General features: G+C 37.3%; 1 protein-coding gene and 1 long non-coding RNA gene across 3 annotated transcripts in view; one reads left to right on the top strand and one right to left on the bottom strand.

Annotated features, from left to right (window-relative positions):
- CUL4B (cullin 4B) overlaps positions 1-2,820 on the top strand; it is a 32,416-nt gene extending 29,596 nt beyond the window's left edge. For both annotated transcript variants that reach the window (XM_070292061.1, XM_070292060.1), the window contains exon 21: positions 433-2,820. In XM_070292061.1, coding sequence (XP_070148162.1) covers positions 433-528 — 96 coding nt within the window. In that variant the 3' untranslated portion in view covers positions 529-2,820. The remainder of the gene's footprint in view (positions 1-432) is intronic.
- The window catches only part of LOC138931167 (uncharacterized), a 111,424-nt gene that overhangs the window by 64,202 nt on the left and 30,750 nt on the right, over positions 1-16,472 (bottom strand). The gene's annotated exons all lie outside the window — the stretch shown is intronic.

Below are 16,472 nucleotides of genomic sequence, written 5' to 3'. Positions count from 1 at the left end.
TCTTCGTGTGAAGTTATGATGGTCTTTTGTATTTGCGCAGAGAATAGCTGGTTCTTAGCAGATCTCTTTAAAATAGAGAATGTACTATATAACAATAGGACAAGATATGACAGTATATGTATAGTAGAAAAACATTTTTAACCTGATTTATTTTCATCATGCTTTCCTCTTTAAGGAGAAGGGAGGAAGGAGGGGGGTTCAGGATGGGGAACATGTGTACACCCGTGGCGGATTCATGTTGATGTATGGCAAAACCAATACAATGTTGTAAAGTAATTAGCCTCCAATTAAAATAAATAAATTTAAGTTTAAAAAAATAAAATTAAGGAGATTTGAAGGCTGTTTTTTTTTTTCTTTTAAATTGAGTATTGGTAAAGGGGCTTGCGCCAGGGGGTTATGAACTATGCACTGAAAATTTGCCTTCTCTTACAGCCTGCTGATCTTAAGAAGAGAATAGAATCTCTAATTGACCGAGACTACATGGAAAGAGACAAAGAAAATCCAAACCAGTACAATTACATTGCATAAAATGTTGTTGGCCTTGAAGCAGTTGCTGTCATACACAATAGCCAGTGGCTAAACTAACCTGTTGTTGTTTGAATTCTTTTATACTACCAATGACCAAATGAAACAGTGTAATGGGAATAGTTGAGTGACTTTTCAGTGGTTAACATGCCCATTTAAAGAGTAATACTTACCTTTAAAAAGAATGTTGTTGAACTCTTTGCATGTTATTTAGTATGATGTGCAGAAAACTCTTTAAGAAAGTACCCGGTTTTCATGATTCCTATTTGGAACTGGGGAAGAGGTCCTTATGGCTATTAAAGAAGGAGGAGGGGGTTCTTATACACCATTTAATTATGAAGCAAAAGGTTTATTTGCTTAAAATGTCATTTAAAGATACTTAAACTGCATGCAAACTTTATTTACTGTACAGAGTTCTGGATGTATTTATCAAATAGAAAAACCACCCTGGACTTGATTGTTCACCTGTTTTGTGATTTCCCTTGAAGAGAAAAATATGTTGTCATAGCTCTTGATATTTTACTAAGTAATGTTCTGTTACACTGAAAGGGATGTTTTTAAATTTTTTATTTGGAAACAAGTTTTCAAGTAGAGGGACAGTTGCTTACATATTGTCTTGTATACACACATCCTAAAATGTTCCATTTATGAGATGTGTGTATATGGTTCAGCCCTGAGTTTACTGTGCTGAGTAACAGGTACTTATAAAAATAGCTGAAATAGAAAATTGCTGATCAGTTGTGCTAGAAGAACATGGTAGGAGAGAAAAACCCAACTATTTCTTCGTATTAAAAATGAATATAATATGAACATTGCAAAAGAGACCAAACCCATATTTTGTAACTTTTTACAAGAGCAAAAACTCACAAACTAGTTTTCAACTTCCTTTAGACTTCAAAATTGTTTGGATAGTTTTGTCTTTGACTTGGACCAATTGTAGATTGTTACAGGCTTCCTGGGATTTAGCATTCCTATTTTCTCTACCAAAGTTTTTTTTGGAAGCACCTCAACTCTCCTTTGGAGAAGGCACTGGCAACCCACTCCAGTACTCTTGCCTGGGAAATCCCATGGATGGAGGAACCTGGTAGGCTGCAGTCCATGGGGTCGCTAGGAGTCAGACACGACTGAAGCAACTTAGCAGCAGCAGCAACTCTCCTTTTTTGTTGGCATATTAGTCTTTCCTGTTATCCTTATTTTAACTTCCTTAAAGCCCTAGATAGAACTAGATCCTTCCTCATTTTCCCCACACACCCCCTCATTGGGATTTCAAATTCTGTATTAAGCTGATCTTATTCTTTGCAAAGTTGCTTGAAGGTAAAGAGTTCTCATAGCCACTGGACACCTGCTTTTCAGAGGAATGTCCTAGGATTGTTCATACATAGAAAACAGCAAAAGTATTGTTTTTTTCAAATTGATAATGTGAGTAAAAGCTTCTCTTTACCATCAGTGGTTTTTTGGTTTTGTATTTGGGGTTTTGTTTTGCTTCCTTGTTTGTTTTTCCTTGAAGTTTTGAAGGGAATTGATCTTGGAAGAGAAGCAGAAATTTTGTTTTGGTTTAGAAAAATCAGAACTGCTATTATGCTTTTTGCAGCAGTTTATTTCCTTGACTATTTGAAGCTATTGGGAAGAATACCTAGGTCCTAACCCTCAGCTGAGAAGACTTTCAGCTCTTGTGTTTGCTCTTGATTGATTTATTGAGTTCTCAAGGACCTGTGACCATATTTTTTTTAAGCTGCCTGTTTTCTAATTGCATCAATTTACACACTGTTGTCTAATAATATGTGGTATTTAGAATGCCGCCTTAATTATTTTGAGCAGCCATTGCCTGTATTTTCTTAGCACCTCGTTGGTTTTCTTACATGAACTCATCTGACAGGGAAATGCAGCTTTTTTGTTTGCCCTCTCTGCATACTGGACCGTCTAAGTCAGTGTTCTAACTAATCCCTGATGGTCTCTGAGCTACTGTTCTACCAGACTCAGTAGTTATGTGCTTCAGGAATTTTTCGGTAGAATTGGTCGTATTAGAAGACTCTTGGTGTCACCTTTGTTATCTTAAAAGCTGGTCCCTTCGCTGAGGCTCTTAATGTTTTGAAAATCTGATGCTATTTCAGCTGAAAAAAATAGGCAAGACTGTTTTAAAACTTGAGGGAAGCCATTTAAGAAATGGAAAAGTAATCGCAAACAACATTGAGTAGTTGTGACTTTCAGTTCTGTATCAGTTGAATTTTTGTGCTCTTTTCCCTGTGTACGTGGTGGTTCTATTTTTCTCCAATAAAACTTTTTATTTAAAAAAAATTTCTGGAGCAGATCTTTAAAATTCAGATATTGTAAGAATGTTATAAAACCACAGAACTTAAAAATCTTCTTCCTAATAATTAATGAATTCATAGTTGTCAGTGTTATTTTTAAAATTTCTCTTTATTTTTGTGGTGGTTTGATGATAATGCTATAGGAGTGTAGAGGGGAAGGGATGGTAATGGGTGATTTCTAGGAATCCTCAAGGTGAGTATGTATTCTTAACTGTCCTATTTTAGAAAAATCAAGCACAAGTATGACCATTGTTTCATCCAAATCTTTAAGTCAGATAGTTTACAAAGTCAATATGAAACTAGTCTAGATTAAAGTTGAGAAGTTATTTGTTGTTTTTGTCACTAAGTTGTGTTTGACTCTTTTATAACCCCATGAAGTGACTATAGTCTACTGTGTTTCTCTGTCCATGGAATTTTCCAGGCAGGAATATTGGAATGAGTTGCCACTTCCTTCTTCAGGGATCTTCCTGACCCAGGGATTGAACCCAACCATATCTCCTGCATTGTTAGGCAGGTTCTTACCATTCAGCCACTGAGGAAGCCCCAAAGTTGAGAAAGAAAGTGAAGTTGCTCAGTCGTGTCCAACTCTTTGTGACCCCATGGGACTGTAGCCCACCAGGCTCCTCTGTCCATGGGATTTTCCAGGCAAGAATACTGGAGTGGGTTGCCATTTCCTTCTCGGAGATCTTCCCAACCCAAGGATTGAACCCAGGTCTCCCGCATTCTAGGCAGACACTTTACCATCTGAGCCGCCAGGGAAGTCCTCAAAGTTGAGGATTGGTGTTTGTAAATATTTACTAGAATTCACCAATGGAGCTATCTGGTCCTGGGCTTGCTTTTATGGGGAATTTCTGATTATTGATTCAATCTCTCCACTTAACAGTTGTTTTTTTCTGATTTTCTATTTCTTCTTGAGTTGGTTTTAGTATTTTGTTGTAAAATAACTACTCTGACTTTTGTCTAGTATTTGCTTGGTATAGCTCTTCATTGCTTAACAGCATTTCTTTATATTCTCATATTTTGGTGAGGCTCTTCATGTTAGATGAATTTTCTCATTTTTTCCCGTAATCTGACAAATTTTTGTCCTTTTTTTACATAATATACATTAACATTTTTTTTTACTTAAATATAGTTGACAATTTCTGTCCTTTAACTGGAAAAGTATATCTGTTTGCATTTGTTTCTAACATCTTACTGATTGCTCTCTATCCTAATTTTCTTTGCTTTTTCTCCTTTCTCAGCTTTTAAAAAAAATACATATATTGAGTTCTGTTTGTTTACTTTCTTATTCCATTTTCCCCACTACTTATCTGGAAATTATATATTCTATTTCTTTTCTTTTACTGATTACCTTCAATATCTTAGTATGTGTGCTTAAAATCTAAAATGAATGTCTAAATTTTCCTCCCAATTAATATAAAGATGTTAGAAAACTTTAATACTGATCACCTCTTCCCCAACTTACACAGTATTATTGTCCAGTGCTTTAGTTTTGTCCTCTTTTTAAAAAATGAATACCGCAAATTAAAACATTAGTCTCAAACACCACCTTCTTTGGGAAGCTTACCATAGCCATTGTATTTAAAATTTCAACTTGCCCACCAGCCATACCACACATTACCAATTCCACACTCACCCTACTTTTTTGCCTTTTTCACCTATCATTTGTCACCTTTTACATGCTATGCAGTTCACTTGTTAATGATACTCATGGCATATTGTCTGTTGAGAATAGAGTTTAAGCTCTATTAGGGTAGAGACCTTTGTTTTGTTCAAACGCTTAGGGAAGTCTCTAGCCATGGTACGTGCATTAGTTCCCTGTGGCTGCTGTAACAAATTACCACAGATGTCATGGCTTAAAACAACAGAAATCAATTCTCTCTCAGTTCTAGCGGCCAAAAGTTGGAAATCAGCTTTACTGGGCTGAAATCAAGGTGTTGGCAGGGCCACACTCCCTCTGGAGCTACATTCCTTGACTCATGTCCCTTTCTTCACTTTAAAAGGTGGTTCCATAGCATCTTTTCTCCGACTCTGCTTCTATCACCTGACTGACTGCTGTGTGTAGTTTCTCTTTATGTGTGTGAGTCGCTCAGTCGTGCCCAACTCTATGACCCCATGGACTGCAGCCCACCAGGCTCCTCTGTCCATTAGATTGTCCAGGCCAAGGATACTGGAGTGGGTTGCCATTTCCTTTTCCAGGGAATCTTCCCAACCCAGGGATTGAATCCAGGTCTCTTGCACTGCAGGCAGATTCTTTACCAACTGAGCTACAAGGGAAGCCTTTGGCATTTTGGATCCATCCAGATAATCCCAAAATAACTTCATCTCAAAATCCTTAAATCACATCTGTAAAAGCCCCTTTTCCAAATAAGGTGTGGCATTTTACATGTTCCAGGGATTAAGATCTAATATCTTTCAGTTCAGTTCAGTCGCTCAGTCATGTCCGACTCTCTGCAACCCCATGAACCGCAGCACACCAGGCCTCCCTGTCCATCACCAACTCCTGGAGTTCACTCAGACTCGCGTCCATCGAGTCAGTGATGCCATCCAGCCATCTCATCTCATCCTCAGTTGTCCCCTTCTCCTCCTGCCCCCAATCCCTCCCAGCATCAGAGTCTTTTCCAATGAGTCAACTCTTCGCATGAGGTGGCCAAAGTACTGGAGTTTCAGCTTTAGCATCATTCCTTCCAAAGAAATCCCAGGTCTGATCTTCAGAATGGACTGGCTGGATCTCCTTGCAGTCCAAAGGACTCTCAAGAGTCTTCTCCCAACACCCCAGTTCAAAAGCATCAATTCTTCGGCGCTCAGCCTTCACAGTCCAACTCACATCCATACATGACTACTGGAAAAACCATAGCCTTGACTAAACAGACCTTAGTCGGCAAAGTAATGTCTCTGCTTTTGAATATGCTGTATTATTCAGTTTACTCTAGCAGGTGATACATAATACATGCTAAATAAATGAACTATTTTATACCAAGTATAGATTATATACTTGTCAGATTTTTCCTTCACCATCCTGGCATCTCAGAGCTTCTTTCTCAGTTAATTTTCTTTCCTTCTTGAAGTACATCTTTTATAAATGTATTGGGTTGTAGGTATATTGTGTAAATTTGTTTTTTCTTGACCAAGAACATTTTTTTTTCAACTCTGTTTTGAAATGTTATTTTTCAAGCCACACAATTCTTGGTTGCCTGTTATTTTTTCTCAGCACTTGGAAGATACCATCATACTGCCTTCCAGGTTCCATTATTGTGATAAAGAATCTGCCCGTTACCCTCATTTTTCTCCTTTACAGATGATCATGACTTATCAGTCTGATTACAGTTTAGATTGCCTCTTTGTAGCAGATGTTGTGCAGTTTCAGTATGGAGAACTGTGGATTTGCTTTTATTTATCCTTGGCATATAATAGTGCTTCATTTGCATGTGAATTCATGTCTTAAATTAGTTCTGAAAAAAATCTCAACCATTATTTTGTTTTTCAACTATTGCCTCCTCCATTCTTTCTCCTTTCTCCCCCTGAACTTAAGTCAGACATATAAAGCTTATTTTATTTACCTCTCTCTCTCTCGTATTTTATTTACCTCTCTCTCTCGTATTTTATTTATCTCTCTCTCTCTCGTATTTTCAAACCGTAAGGCTGCATTCTTGGTAATTTCTTTAGAACTGTTTTCCAATAAACATTCTGTCTTCAGTGCCCAATCTTCTGTTTAATTCATCTACTGAACTTTTAAACAGTTTGCATTTTTTTAATTTCTAAAAATCCTGTTTGCTTCTTTTATAAATCTACCTGATCATTTCGATAGTCTGCTGTTGATGGCTCATTTTTGTGGTTCTTTCAATTAAATATTTTTTTTTTTACATTAGCAACTTTGTTTTCTGTATCAGGTAATTCCAATATCTAAAGCACTTGAGGGATATGTACTTGTTTATTATTTCTGAGAATTCATTGAGAGTGGTTTGTTTCCTTGCATATTTGTTATCATCTCCGTTGTGATTTTAATTTTCATTTTCTTGATTACTAATAAGGTTAAGCATGTTTTTCACATATTAATTTAGCCATATGGATTTCCTCTTTTGTAGTGTTCAAATATTTTGCCATTTTTCTTATAGTCTGTCTTATCCTTTTCTTAATTTTTCTCTTTGTTTTTGGTTTTTGTTGTTGTTGTTGTTGTTTTTGCCGCTTCACTTAACTTTCGAGATCTTAGTTCCCCAAGCTGGGATTGAACCCAGGCCATGGCAGTGAAAATGCTGAATCCTAACCACTGGAATGTCAAGGAATTCCCTCTGATTTCCTGTTTGAATAACATTTTTGGTATCCACTTGTTTGTACTTTCCCCATTTTCTTCCTGTATTGGTTTCTAGTTTCATGCCATTATGATTGGGGAAAAAAATGCTTGATATAGGGTGTTCCCTGGTTGCCTAATGGTTAGGAATATTAGCTTTCAGTCTGTGTGTGTCCTTGCAGTCTGTCTGACTCTTTGTGATCCCATGGACTGTAGGCCACTAGGCTTCTCTGTCATGGAATTCTCCAGGCAAGAATACTGGAATGGGTTGCCATGCCTTTTTCCAGGGTATCTTCCCAACTCGGATTGAATCCAAGTCTACTGCATTAGCAGGCAGATTCTTTACCATCTGAGCCACTGGGGAAGCCCTTCGTCCTGAAGTGAGTCTCTTGCAGGCACCATATTGAAATATATGGGTTTTTTTTTTAAATCAAATCACCCTATGTCTTTTGATTGGCAATAACTCGATGTGGTTAAGAACTCTTTCTTTATTATTACTTAAAATAATTATCGATCCATGGAGTTGCAAAAAAGTTGGACACAACTTAGCAACTAAAACAACAACATTGTACTTATTACCAGTTTATCACTTGTTTTCCAGTTGTTTTTGTAGTTCTCTGTTTATTTCTTTTGTTTCATCCCGTGTGGTTTGATGATTTTCTTTAGTAGTATTCTTGAGTACCTATCTTTTTAGTTTTTGTGGATGTTTTGTTTTTAATTACTGTTACCATAGGGTTCATATATGTTGACCTATAATTATATCTATTCATTTTAAACTGGTAGTCATTTAAATTCAAACACATTCTAAAAGAGCATATTTTTTACTCCCTTCCATTCCATTTTGTATTTTTGATGTCCTATTTTATATCTTCATGCTTATCCCTTAATTGTTTTAGTTTTTATGAATTTTTGTCTTTCTATATTCAAACTGGCCTATTTAAGTGGTTGATTTTCAGTCCTTACTGTATAATTGCCTTTCTGAATGGGATTTTCCCTTTCCTGTAGATTCTTTTTATCCACTTGGAGAATTTTTTCCAAGGTTTAGTATTGATGAATCTTTTAGATTTTGCTTATCTTAGAAGGTCCTTTATCTCATTTTCTTTTCTAAATGATAATCTTTTTTAACTTTTCATTTTATATTGGAATATAGCTGATTAACAATGTTGTGATAATTTCAGGTGGACAGTGAAGGGACTCAGCCATATGTATACATGTATCCATTCTCCTCCAAACTCCCCTCTTATCCAGACTGCCATATAACATTGAGCAGAGTTCCCTGTTCTATACAGTAGGACCTTGTTGGTTATCCATATAAATGATAATCTTATTGGGTAGAGTATCCTAGGTTATAGGTTTTTCCCTTTCAGCACTTTAAATATATCATGCCATTCCCTACTGGCCTGCAAAGTGTCTGCAGAGAAATAAATTGATGGCCTTATGGGGATTCCCTTGTACATGACTCTTCGTTTTTCTCTTGCTTCCTTTAAAACTCATTGCATGTAAAATGCTGAATTTTTCCCAAACAGGGATTGAACCCATGCTCCCTGCAGTGGAAGCATTGAATCTTAAGCACTGCACCACCAGGGAAGTCCCAAGAACTCTTTATTTTTAACTTTTACCATTTTAATTATGATATGTCATTGTGTGGATCTTGTTTGGGAATGTCTGTGCTTCCTGTACAGATGTTTCCTTCTTCAGGTTTGGGAAATTTTCAGCCATAATTTCATTAAATACATTTTCAATCTTCTCTCTCCTCCTGGGACCCTTATAATGCAAATGTTGGTACACTTAATGTTATCCCAGAGATCTCTTAAGTTGGTTTCAATTTTAAAATTTTCTTGTGGTCTTAATGTGTAAAACTATAAAACTTTTGGGGAAAAAAACAGGGGAAAATCTATGGGGACTTATGCTAAAATGTTCTCAGATCAAATCAAAATATGATTTGATTCATAAATGGAAAAAGTGGTGAATTAGACTTAGTATTAATTGAACATTATTTTTACCACTTTTACTGGTTTATTAACTGTTCTGAAGGTATTTTAGTGGTTACTTTAGATTTTATAGTCATACAATTTAACCTGTCGTATTCTACTTTTGGGTGACACTATACCACTTCATTTATACTATAAGAATCACATTCTATTTACATATTTTATAAACTACATGAAATGCTGTTACTGTTTTTATTTTAAATCAAATATAAAGAGATTTAAATGATTTTTTAAACTCTTACATATTGAGACTTCCCTGGTGATCCAGTGGCTAAGACTCTGCACTCCCAATGCAGGGGGCCTGAGTTCAGTCCCTGGTCAGGGAACTAGATCCCACATGCCACAAGAGTTTGCATGCCGCAACTGAAAGATCCTGCAAGTCACAATGAAGATTGAAGAACCATGACAGCTAAATAAGTAAATAAAAAAAAGTTTTTTAATCTTACATGTTTACCCATGTAGTTATCATTTGCAAAGCTGTTCATTCCCTATGTAGATCCAGATTTCCACCTAGCATAATTTTTCTTCTGTCTGAAGGACATCATTGAGCATTCCTTTTAGTGGGGGATCTGTTGGTAATGAGTTCTTTCTGTTTTTTTTTAAATGTCTGAACATACTTCACCTTCATTTTTGGAAGATATTAGATACAGAATTCTAGGTTTATAGTTTTTTTTCTTTTAGTATTTTCAATGTTTTATTCCACTGCCTTCTTATTTGCATAGTTTCCAGTGAGAAATCTGATGTCATTATTTGTGTACAAAACCTCTTTTTTTCTCTGGTTGCTTTTAAGTTTTTTTGTTTGCCACATGTTTTGAACTGTTTCATTATGGTGTTCCTTATGGTGGTGTTTCTTCCTGTTGTAATTTGGGGTTCATTGAGCTTTTTGGATCTGTGAGTTTATAGTAGTCATAAAGTTTGGAAACTCTTTTGCCTTTCTTTCAGACATTTTCTCGCTCTCTCCCTCCCTTATGAACTTCAGTTAGGCCATTTAAGATTCTCTCACAGTTCATTTATGCTTTTTGGTCTTGTTTTTCTGTTTCCTTTTTTTTCTTGGCCATGAGGTATGCAGGATCTTAGTTTCCCAACCAGGGATCAAACCCTCATCCCCTGCATTGAAAACTCTGAGTCTTAACCACTGGACTGCCAGGGAAGTCCCTTTATATTTCCTTTCGGATAGTTTTGTTTGTTGCTTGTTTATTTTCAAAAGCAGTTTTATTACAGTTTTCAATTTATATCTCAAAATGGGTCAAAAATAAATGAGCTGTTAAAGACTTGGGTTAAGGATCACTGCTATTATTTGCAAATAGATCCATCTTGAGATAAAATGATTCAATGATCATATACATCTGATATTTAACTGTTATAAACTACATTGTTCTATACAATGTGTTCAAATTCAATATACAATATTCAAATTTGAAGTATTCAAGAATATGGCAAATATTTAATAGAATAAGTAATTTTATTTCTTGCTTTAAAACATTAATGCAGGTAGCATTTATCTAGGTTACAAACTAAATAGGTGATAACAAGAAAATAATCTCCACAACTCAACTTTAAAAGAAGAGTCTCGGGACTTCCCTGGTAGTCCAGTGATTAAGAATCTTCCTTCAACATAAGGGACACATGTTTGACCCCTGATTGGAGAACTAAGGTCTCACGTGCTGCAGGGCAACTAAGCCTATGTGCCAGCAACCAAGAGCTGGAAGAGCCCATGTGCTATGAATAAGACCCAATGTGGCTAGATAAATAGTAAAACTAAACGAGTCTCTTAATGGCTTTATTTTTATGTATAGATCCCTCGCCACTGAAAAGAATGTTTCTCATCTATGAACAATTCTAAAGAAACCCAGTAAAATTAATTTTCTGGATATAATTTTATACTATTTTAAGACTTTCAGTTAATAGTTTGAATTCTCTAAGTAGTCTATTAGCAAGAAATCAGGAGTTATAAATTAGGACCCATGAATAAATCACTGTACGATTTCTCAAGCTTTGGATCATATAATGTTTATTTTAATTTTTCTCTGCTTTTCTAGATCTGCCTGTTTTCTCTTTTTTATTATTACTATTTATTTATTTGGCTGTGTCAGATCTTAGTTTCAGCACACGGACTCTCTAGTTGTGGTTCACAGCCTCCAGAGCACAGAGGCCCAGTAGTTGCAGTACTCGGGTATAGTTGTTCCATGGATGTGGGATCCTAGTTCCTTAATCAGGGATCTAACCTGTATCCCCTGCATTGCAAGGTGGATTCTTAACTACTGGATCACCAAGGAAGTCCCTCCTGCCTGTTTTCAAGGATAAATACACCAACAATAAGAGGGAGGGTGTACTACATTATATAATTTTTTATATAATTATTTATTTTTGGCTTTGCTGAGTCTTCATAGCTGCACAGGCTTTTATCCAGTTGGGCCGAGTGGGGGTTACTCTCTGACTGCAGTCCACAGGCTTCTCATTGCCATGCTTCTCTTGTTGCAGAGCATGGGCTCTAGGGCGGGTGGGCTTCAGTACTTGCAACTCCTAGGCTCTACAGCACAGGCTCAGTAGTTGTGGTGCACAAGTTTAGTTGCTCTACAGCATGTGGGATCTCTAGACCAGGGATCAAACTTGTGTCTCCTGTGTTGCCAGGCGGATTCTTTACAACTGAGCCACCAGGGAAGCCCTAAAGAAAAGGTAAGCCATCAGATTGATTATATTCTTTGTAGCCAAAGATGGAAAAGCTCTATACAGTCAGCAAAAACAAGACTGGGAGCTGACTGTGGCTTAGATCATGAACTCCTTATTGCCAAATTCAGACTTAAATTGAAGTAGGGAAAACCACTAGACCATTCAGGTATGACCTAAATCAAATCCCTTATGATTATACACTGGAAGTGATGAATAGATTCAAGGGATTAGATCTGATAGACGGAGTGCGTGAAGAACTATGGACAGAGATTCCTGACATTGCACAGGACGCAGTGATCAAGATCATCGCCAAGAAAAAGAAATGCAAAAAGGCAAAATGGTTGTCTGAGGAGGCCCTATAAATAGCTGTGAAAAGGAAAGATATACCCATTTGAATGCAGAGTTCCAAAGAATAGCAACGAGAGAGAAGAAAGCCTTCCTCGATGATCAATGCAAAGAAATAGAGGAAAACAATAGAATGGGAAATACTAGAGAGCTCTTCAAGAAAAATTAAAGATACCAAGGGAATTGTGATCCACACAGTCAGAGGCTTTGCTGTAGTCAATAAAGCAGAAATAGATGTTTCTCTGGAACTCTTGCTTTTTCGATGATCCAACGGATGTTGGCCATTTGATCTCTGGTACCTCTGCCTTTTCTAAATCCAGCTTGAACATCTGGAAATTCACAGTTCACGTATTGCTGAAGCCTGGCTTGGAGAATTTTGAGCATTAGTTTGCTAGCATGTGAGATGAGTGCAATTGTGTGATAGTTTGATCATTCTTTGGCATTGGCTTTCTGGGATTGGAATGAAAACTGACCTTTTCCAGTCCTGTGGCCACTGCTGAGTTTTCCAAATTTGCTAGCATATTGAGTACAGCACTTTCACAGCATTATCTTTCAGAATTTGAAATACCTCCACTGGAATTCATCACCTCTACTAGCTTTGTTCATAGTGATGCTTCCTAAGGCCCACTTGACTTCACATTCCAGGATGTCTGGTTCTAGGTGAGTGAGCATACCATCATGATTATCTGGGTCTTGAAGATCTTTATTGTACAGTTCTGTGTATTCTTGCCACCACTTCTTAATATCTTCTGCTTCTGTTGGATCCATACCATTTCTGTCAATAAAGATTGAGTCCATCTTTGCATGAAATGTTCCCTTGGTATCTCTAATTTTCTTAAAGAGATCTCTAGTCTTTCCCATTCTATTGTTTGCCTCTATTTCTTTGCACTGATCACTGAGGAAGACTTTCTTATCTGTCCTTGCTGTTCTTCAGAACTCTGCATTCAAATGGGTATATCTTTGCTTTTGCTTCTCTTCTTTTCACAGCTATCTGTAAGGCCTCCTCAGACAGCCATTTGCTTTTTTGCATTTCTTTTTCTTAGGGATGGTCTTCATTCCTGTCTCCTGTACAGTGTCACGAACCTCCATCCATAGTTCATTAGGCACTCTATCAGATCAAATCCCTTGAATCTATTTGTCACTTCCAGTGTATAATCGTAAGGGATTTGATTTAGGTCATACCTGAATGGTCTAGTGGTTTTCCCTACTTTCTTCAATTTAAGTCTGAATTTGGCAATAAGGAGTTCATGATCTGAGCCACAGTCAGCTCCCAGTCTTATTTTTGCTGACTATATAGAGCTTCTCTATCTTTGGCTGCAAAGAATATGATCAGTCTGATTTCAGTGTTGGCCATCTGGTGATGTCCATGTATAGAGTCTTCTCTTGTGTTGTTGGAACAGGGTGTTTGCTATGACCAGTGCATTCTCTTGTCAAAGCTCTGTTAGCCTTTTCCCTGCTTCATTCTGTACTCCAAGGCCAAATTTGCCTGTTACTCCAGGTGTTTCTTGACTTCCTACTTTTGCATTCCAGTCCCCTATAATGAAAAAGACATCTTTTTTGGGTGTTAGTTCTAAAAGGTCTTGTAGGTCTTCATAGAACCATTCAATTTAAGCTGCTTCAGTGTTATTGGTCGGGCCATAGGCTTGGATTACCCTGATATTGAATGGTTTGCCTTCAAAACGAACAGAGATCATTTTGTCGTTTTTTGAGATTGCATCTAAGTACTGCATTTTGGACTCTTTGTTGACTATGATGGCTACTCCATTTCTTCTAATGGATTCTTGGCCACAGTAGTAGATATAATGGTCATCTGTGTTAAATTCACCCATTCCAGTCCATTGTAATTCACTGATTCCTAAAATGTCAATGTTCACTCTTGCCATCTCCTGTTTGACCACTTCCAATTTGCCTTGATTCATGGACCTGACATTCCAGGTTCCTATGCAATATTGCTCTTTACAGCATTGGACCTTGCTTCTATCACCAGTCACATCCGCAACTGGATATTGTTTTGGCTTTGGCTCCATCCCTTCATTCTTTCTGGAGTTATCTGGGCACCTACCAACCTGGGGAGTTCCTCTTTCAGTATCCTATCATTTTGCCTTTTCATACTGTTCATGGGGTTCTCAAGGCAAGAATACTGAAGTGGTTTACCAATCCCTTCTCCAGTGGACCACATTTTATCAGACCTCTCCACCATGACCCATCCATCTTGGGTGGCCCTACAAGACATGACTCATAGTTTCATTGAGTTGGACAAGGCTGTGATCCATGTGATCAGATTGGCTAGTTGTCTGTGATTGTGGTTTCAGTCTGTCTGCCCTCTGATGCCCTCTCTCAGTGCCTACCATCTTACTTGGGTTTCTCTTACCTTGGACATGGGTTATCTCTTCACGGCTGCTCCTGCAAAGTGCAGCCGCTGCTCCTTACCTTGGACATGGGGTATCACATCATGGCTGCCACTACTGACCTTGGACGTGGGGTATCTTACCGCTCATATATATGTATATTGTGAAGGAGTTTCCACCAACACATCCATCACCTCATTATTTACTTAATTATACAATACAGTGTTAACTATAGTGACCATGTTCTATATTAGGTCCTCAGACCATATTTATCTTATAACGGAAAGTTTATATCCCTTTACCAACAATTCCAGCCCCTGGAAACAATTTTTCTACTCTCTTCTTATGAGTTTGACTTTTTAAAAAAAAATCCACAGTAGTGATTTCATACAGTATTTGCCTTTCTCTGTCTTATTTCTCTTCAGGGCATAATGCCCTCAAACACCATCCATACTGTCACAAATGGGAAGATTTACTTCTTAATCATAACAATAATATTCCATGAGATATATATATATATCTCCATTATATATGGACAAATATTTATATCCATATATATATTTATCCATATCCTTGTCCATTCATCCATTGATAGGCATTTAGATTGTTTCCATACTTTGGCTATTGTGAGCAATGCTTCAGTGAACATGGGAGGGCAGATATCTCTGAGATCCTTTATTCATTTCCATTGGATCTAAACCCAGAAGTAGAATTGCTGAATCATATGGAAAGACTATTTTTAAGTTTTTGAGGAACCTCCATACTGTTTTCACCTGTGGCTGCACCAATTTACCTTCCCACCAATAGTGTGTAAGTATTTCCTCTTCTCTACATCCTCTCCAGCATTTGTTTTTTGTAGACATTTTGTTGATTTGTATTCCTTTTAACAGGCATGAGGTGACATCTCATTGTTTTGATTTGTGTTTCATTGATGCTTAATGATGTTGAACATCTTTTATTATACTTGTCAGCCATTTGCTGACATCTTCTTTAGAAAAATATCTGTGCAGTTCCTCTGCCCATTTATTGATTGGATGTTTTGTTTTTGTTTTGTTTCTGTTGAATTCTATGAGTTCTTTAATTTATCAATCTAGGTCTTACGTTAAAGTCTTTAATCCGTTTTGAGGTGATATTTGTGCATGGTATAAGATAGGGGTCCAATTTCATTTTTGTCAGATATTTTCAATTGCTATACCTTTAAGATCACTCATATGTTCATTCACAATGTCTAATTTGCAGTGAATTCCATCTGATATATATTTCATATTGAACATTGTAGTTTTTATCTCTGTGAGTTCATTTTGTGTCTTTTCTTTATCTTCCATGTGACTAAATTTTTTGAACATATGAAATACAGTTATAACTGGTTTAATATTTCCTGCTCCTTCTAACATTTCTGCTTTGTTTTTGATCAATTGATTATGCTGCTCCTCATGGGTTGTGTTTCCTTGCTTCTTTGCATGTCTAGCAATTTTAATTGGAAGCTGGGCACTGTCAATTTTACCATTTGGGTCTTGTATATTTTTGTACTACTATGAATCTTCTTGAGCTTTCTAGTGTTAATTATTCTCCACTACTCCAGCAAGACTTATCTGTCTCCTCAATGCCCTGTGAGTCACGAGGTTTTCTATTCAGGCTGGTGGGAACAGGCACTATTCCTGGCCTTACAGGAGCACCACGCATTGTTTGTTCACGTTCTTTCAGATGGTCCTCTTCTCTGTGGGTTATTTTCCTCACATGAATGCACTGCTTACTTTTCTGCTGAACACTTGAGGGGCGACACCTGCAGATCTCTGGAGATCCACCTCTGTGCAGTTCTCTCCTCTCTGTGATTCTGTCTTAGGTGCTCCAGTTGCCGTGGAGCCTCCAGATGCTCATCTATGTCTACTCAGTCTAGGAAGTCTGCCAGGCTGCCTTGGTTCACCTTTTTTGGTAAACAAAGCTGGCTCCATGGACCTGTGACAGTAGTGCAGGGCCCCAAGCTTCAAAAGGGCCC

Source organism: Ovis canadensis, chromosome X, assembly GCF_042477335.2.
Source record: "Ovis canadensis isolate MfBH-ARS-UI-01 breed Bighorn chromosome X, ARS-UI_OviCan_v2, whole genome shotgun sequence".
Classification (NCBI taxonomy): domain Eukaryota; kingdom Metazoa; phylum Chordata; class Mammalia; order Artiodactyla; family Bovidae; genus Ovis; species Ovis canadensis.
This window is presented reverse-complemented; position numbering and strand designations above follow the sequence as displayed.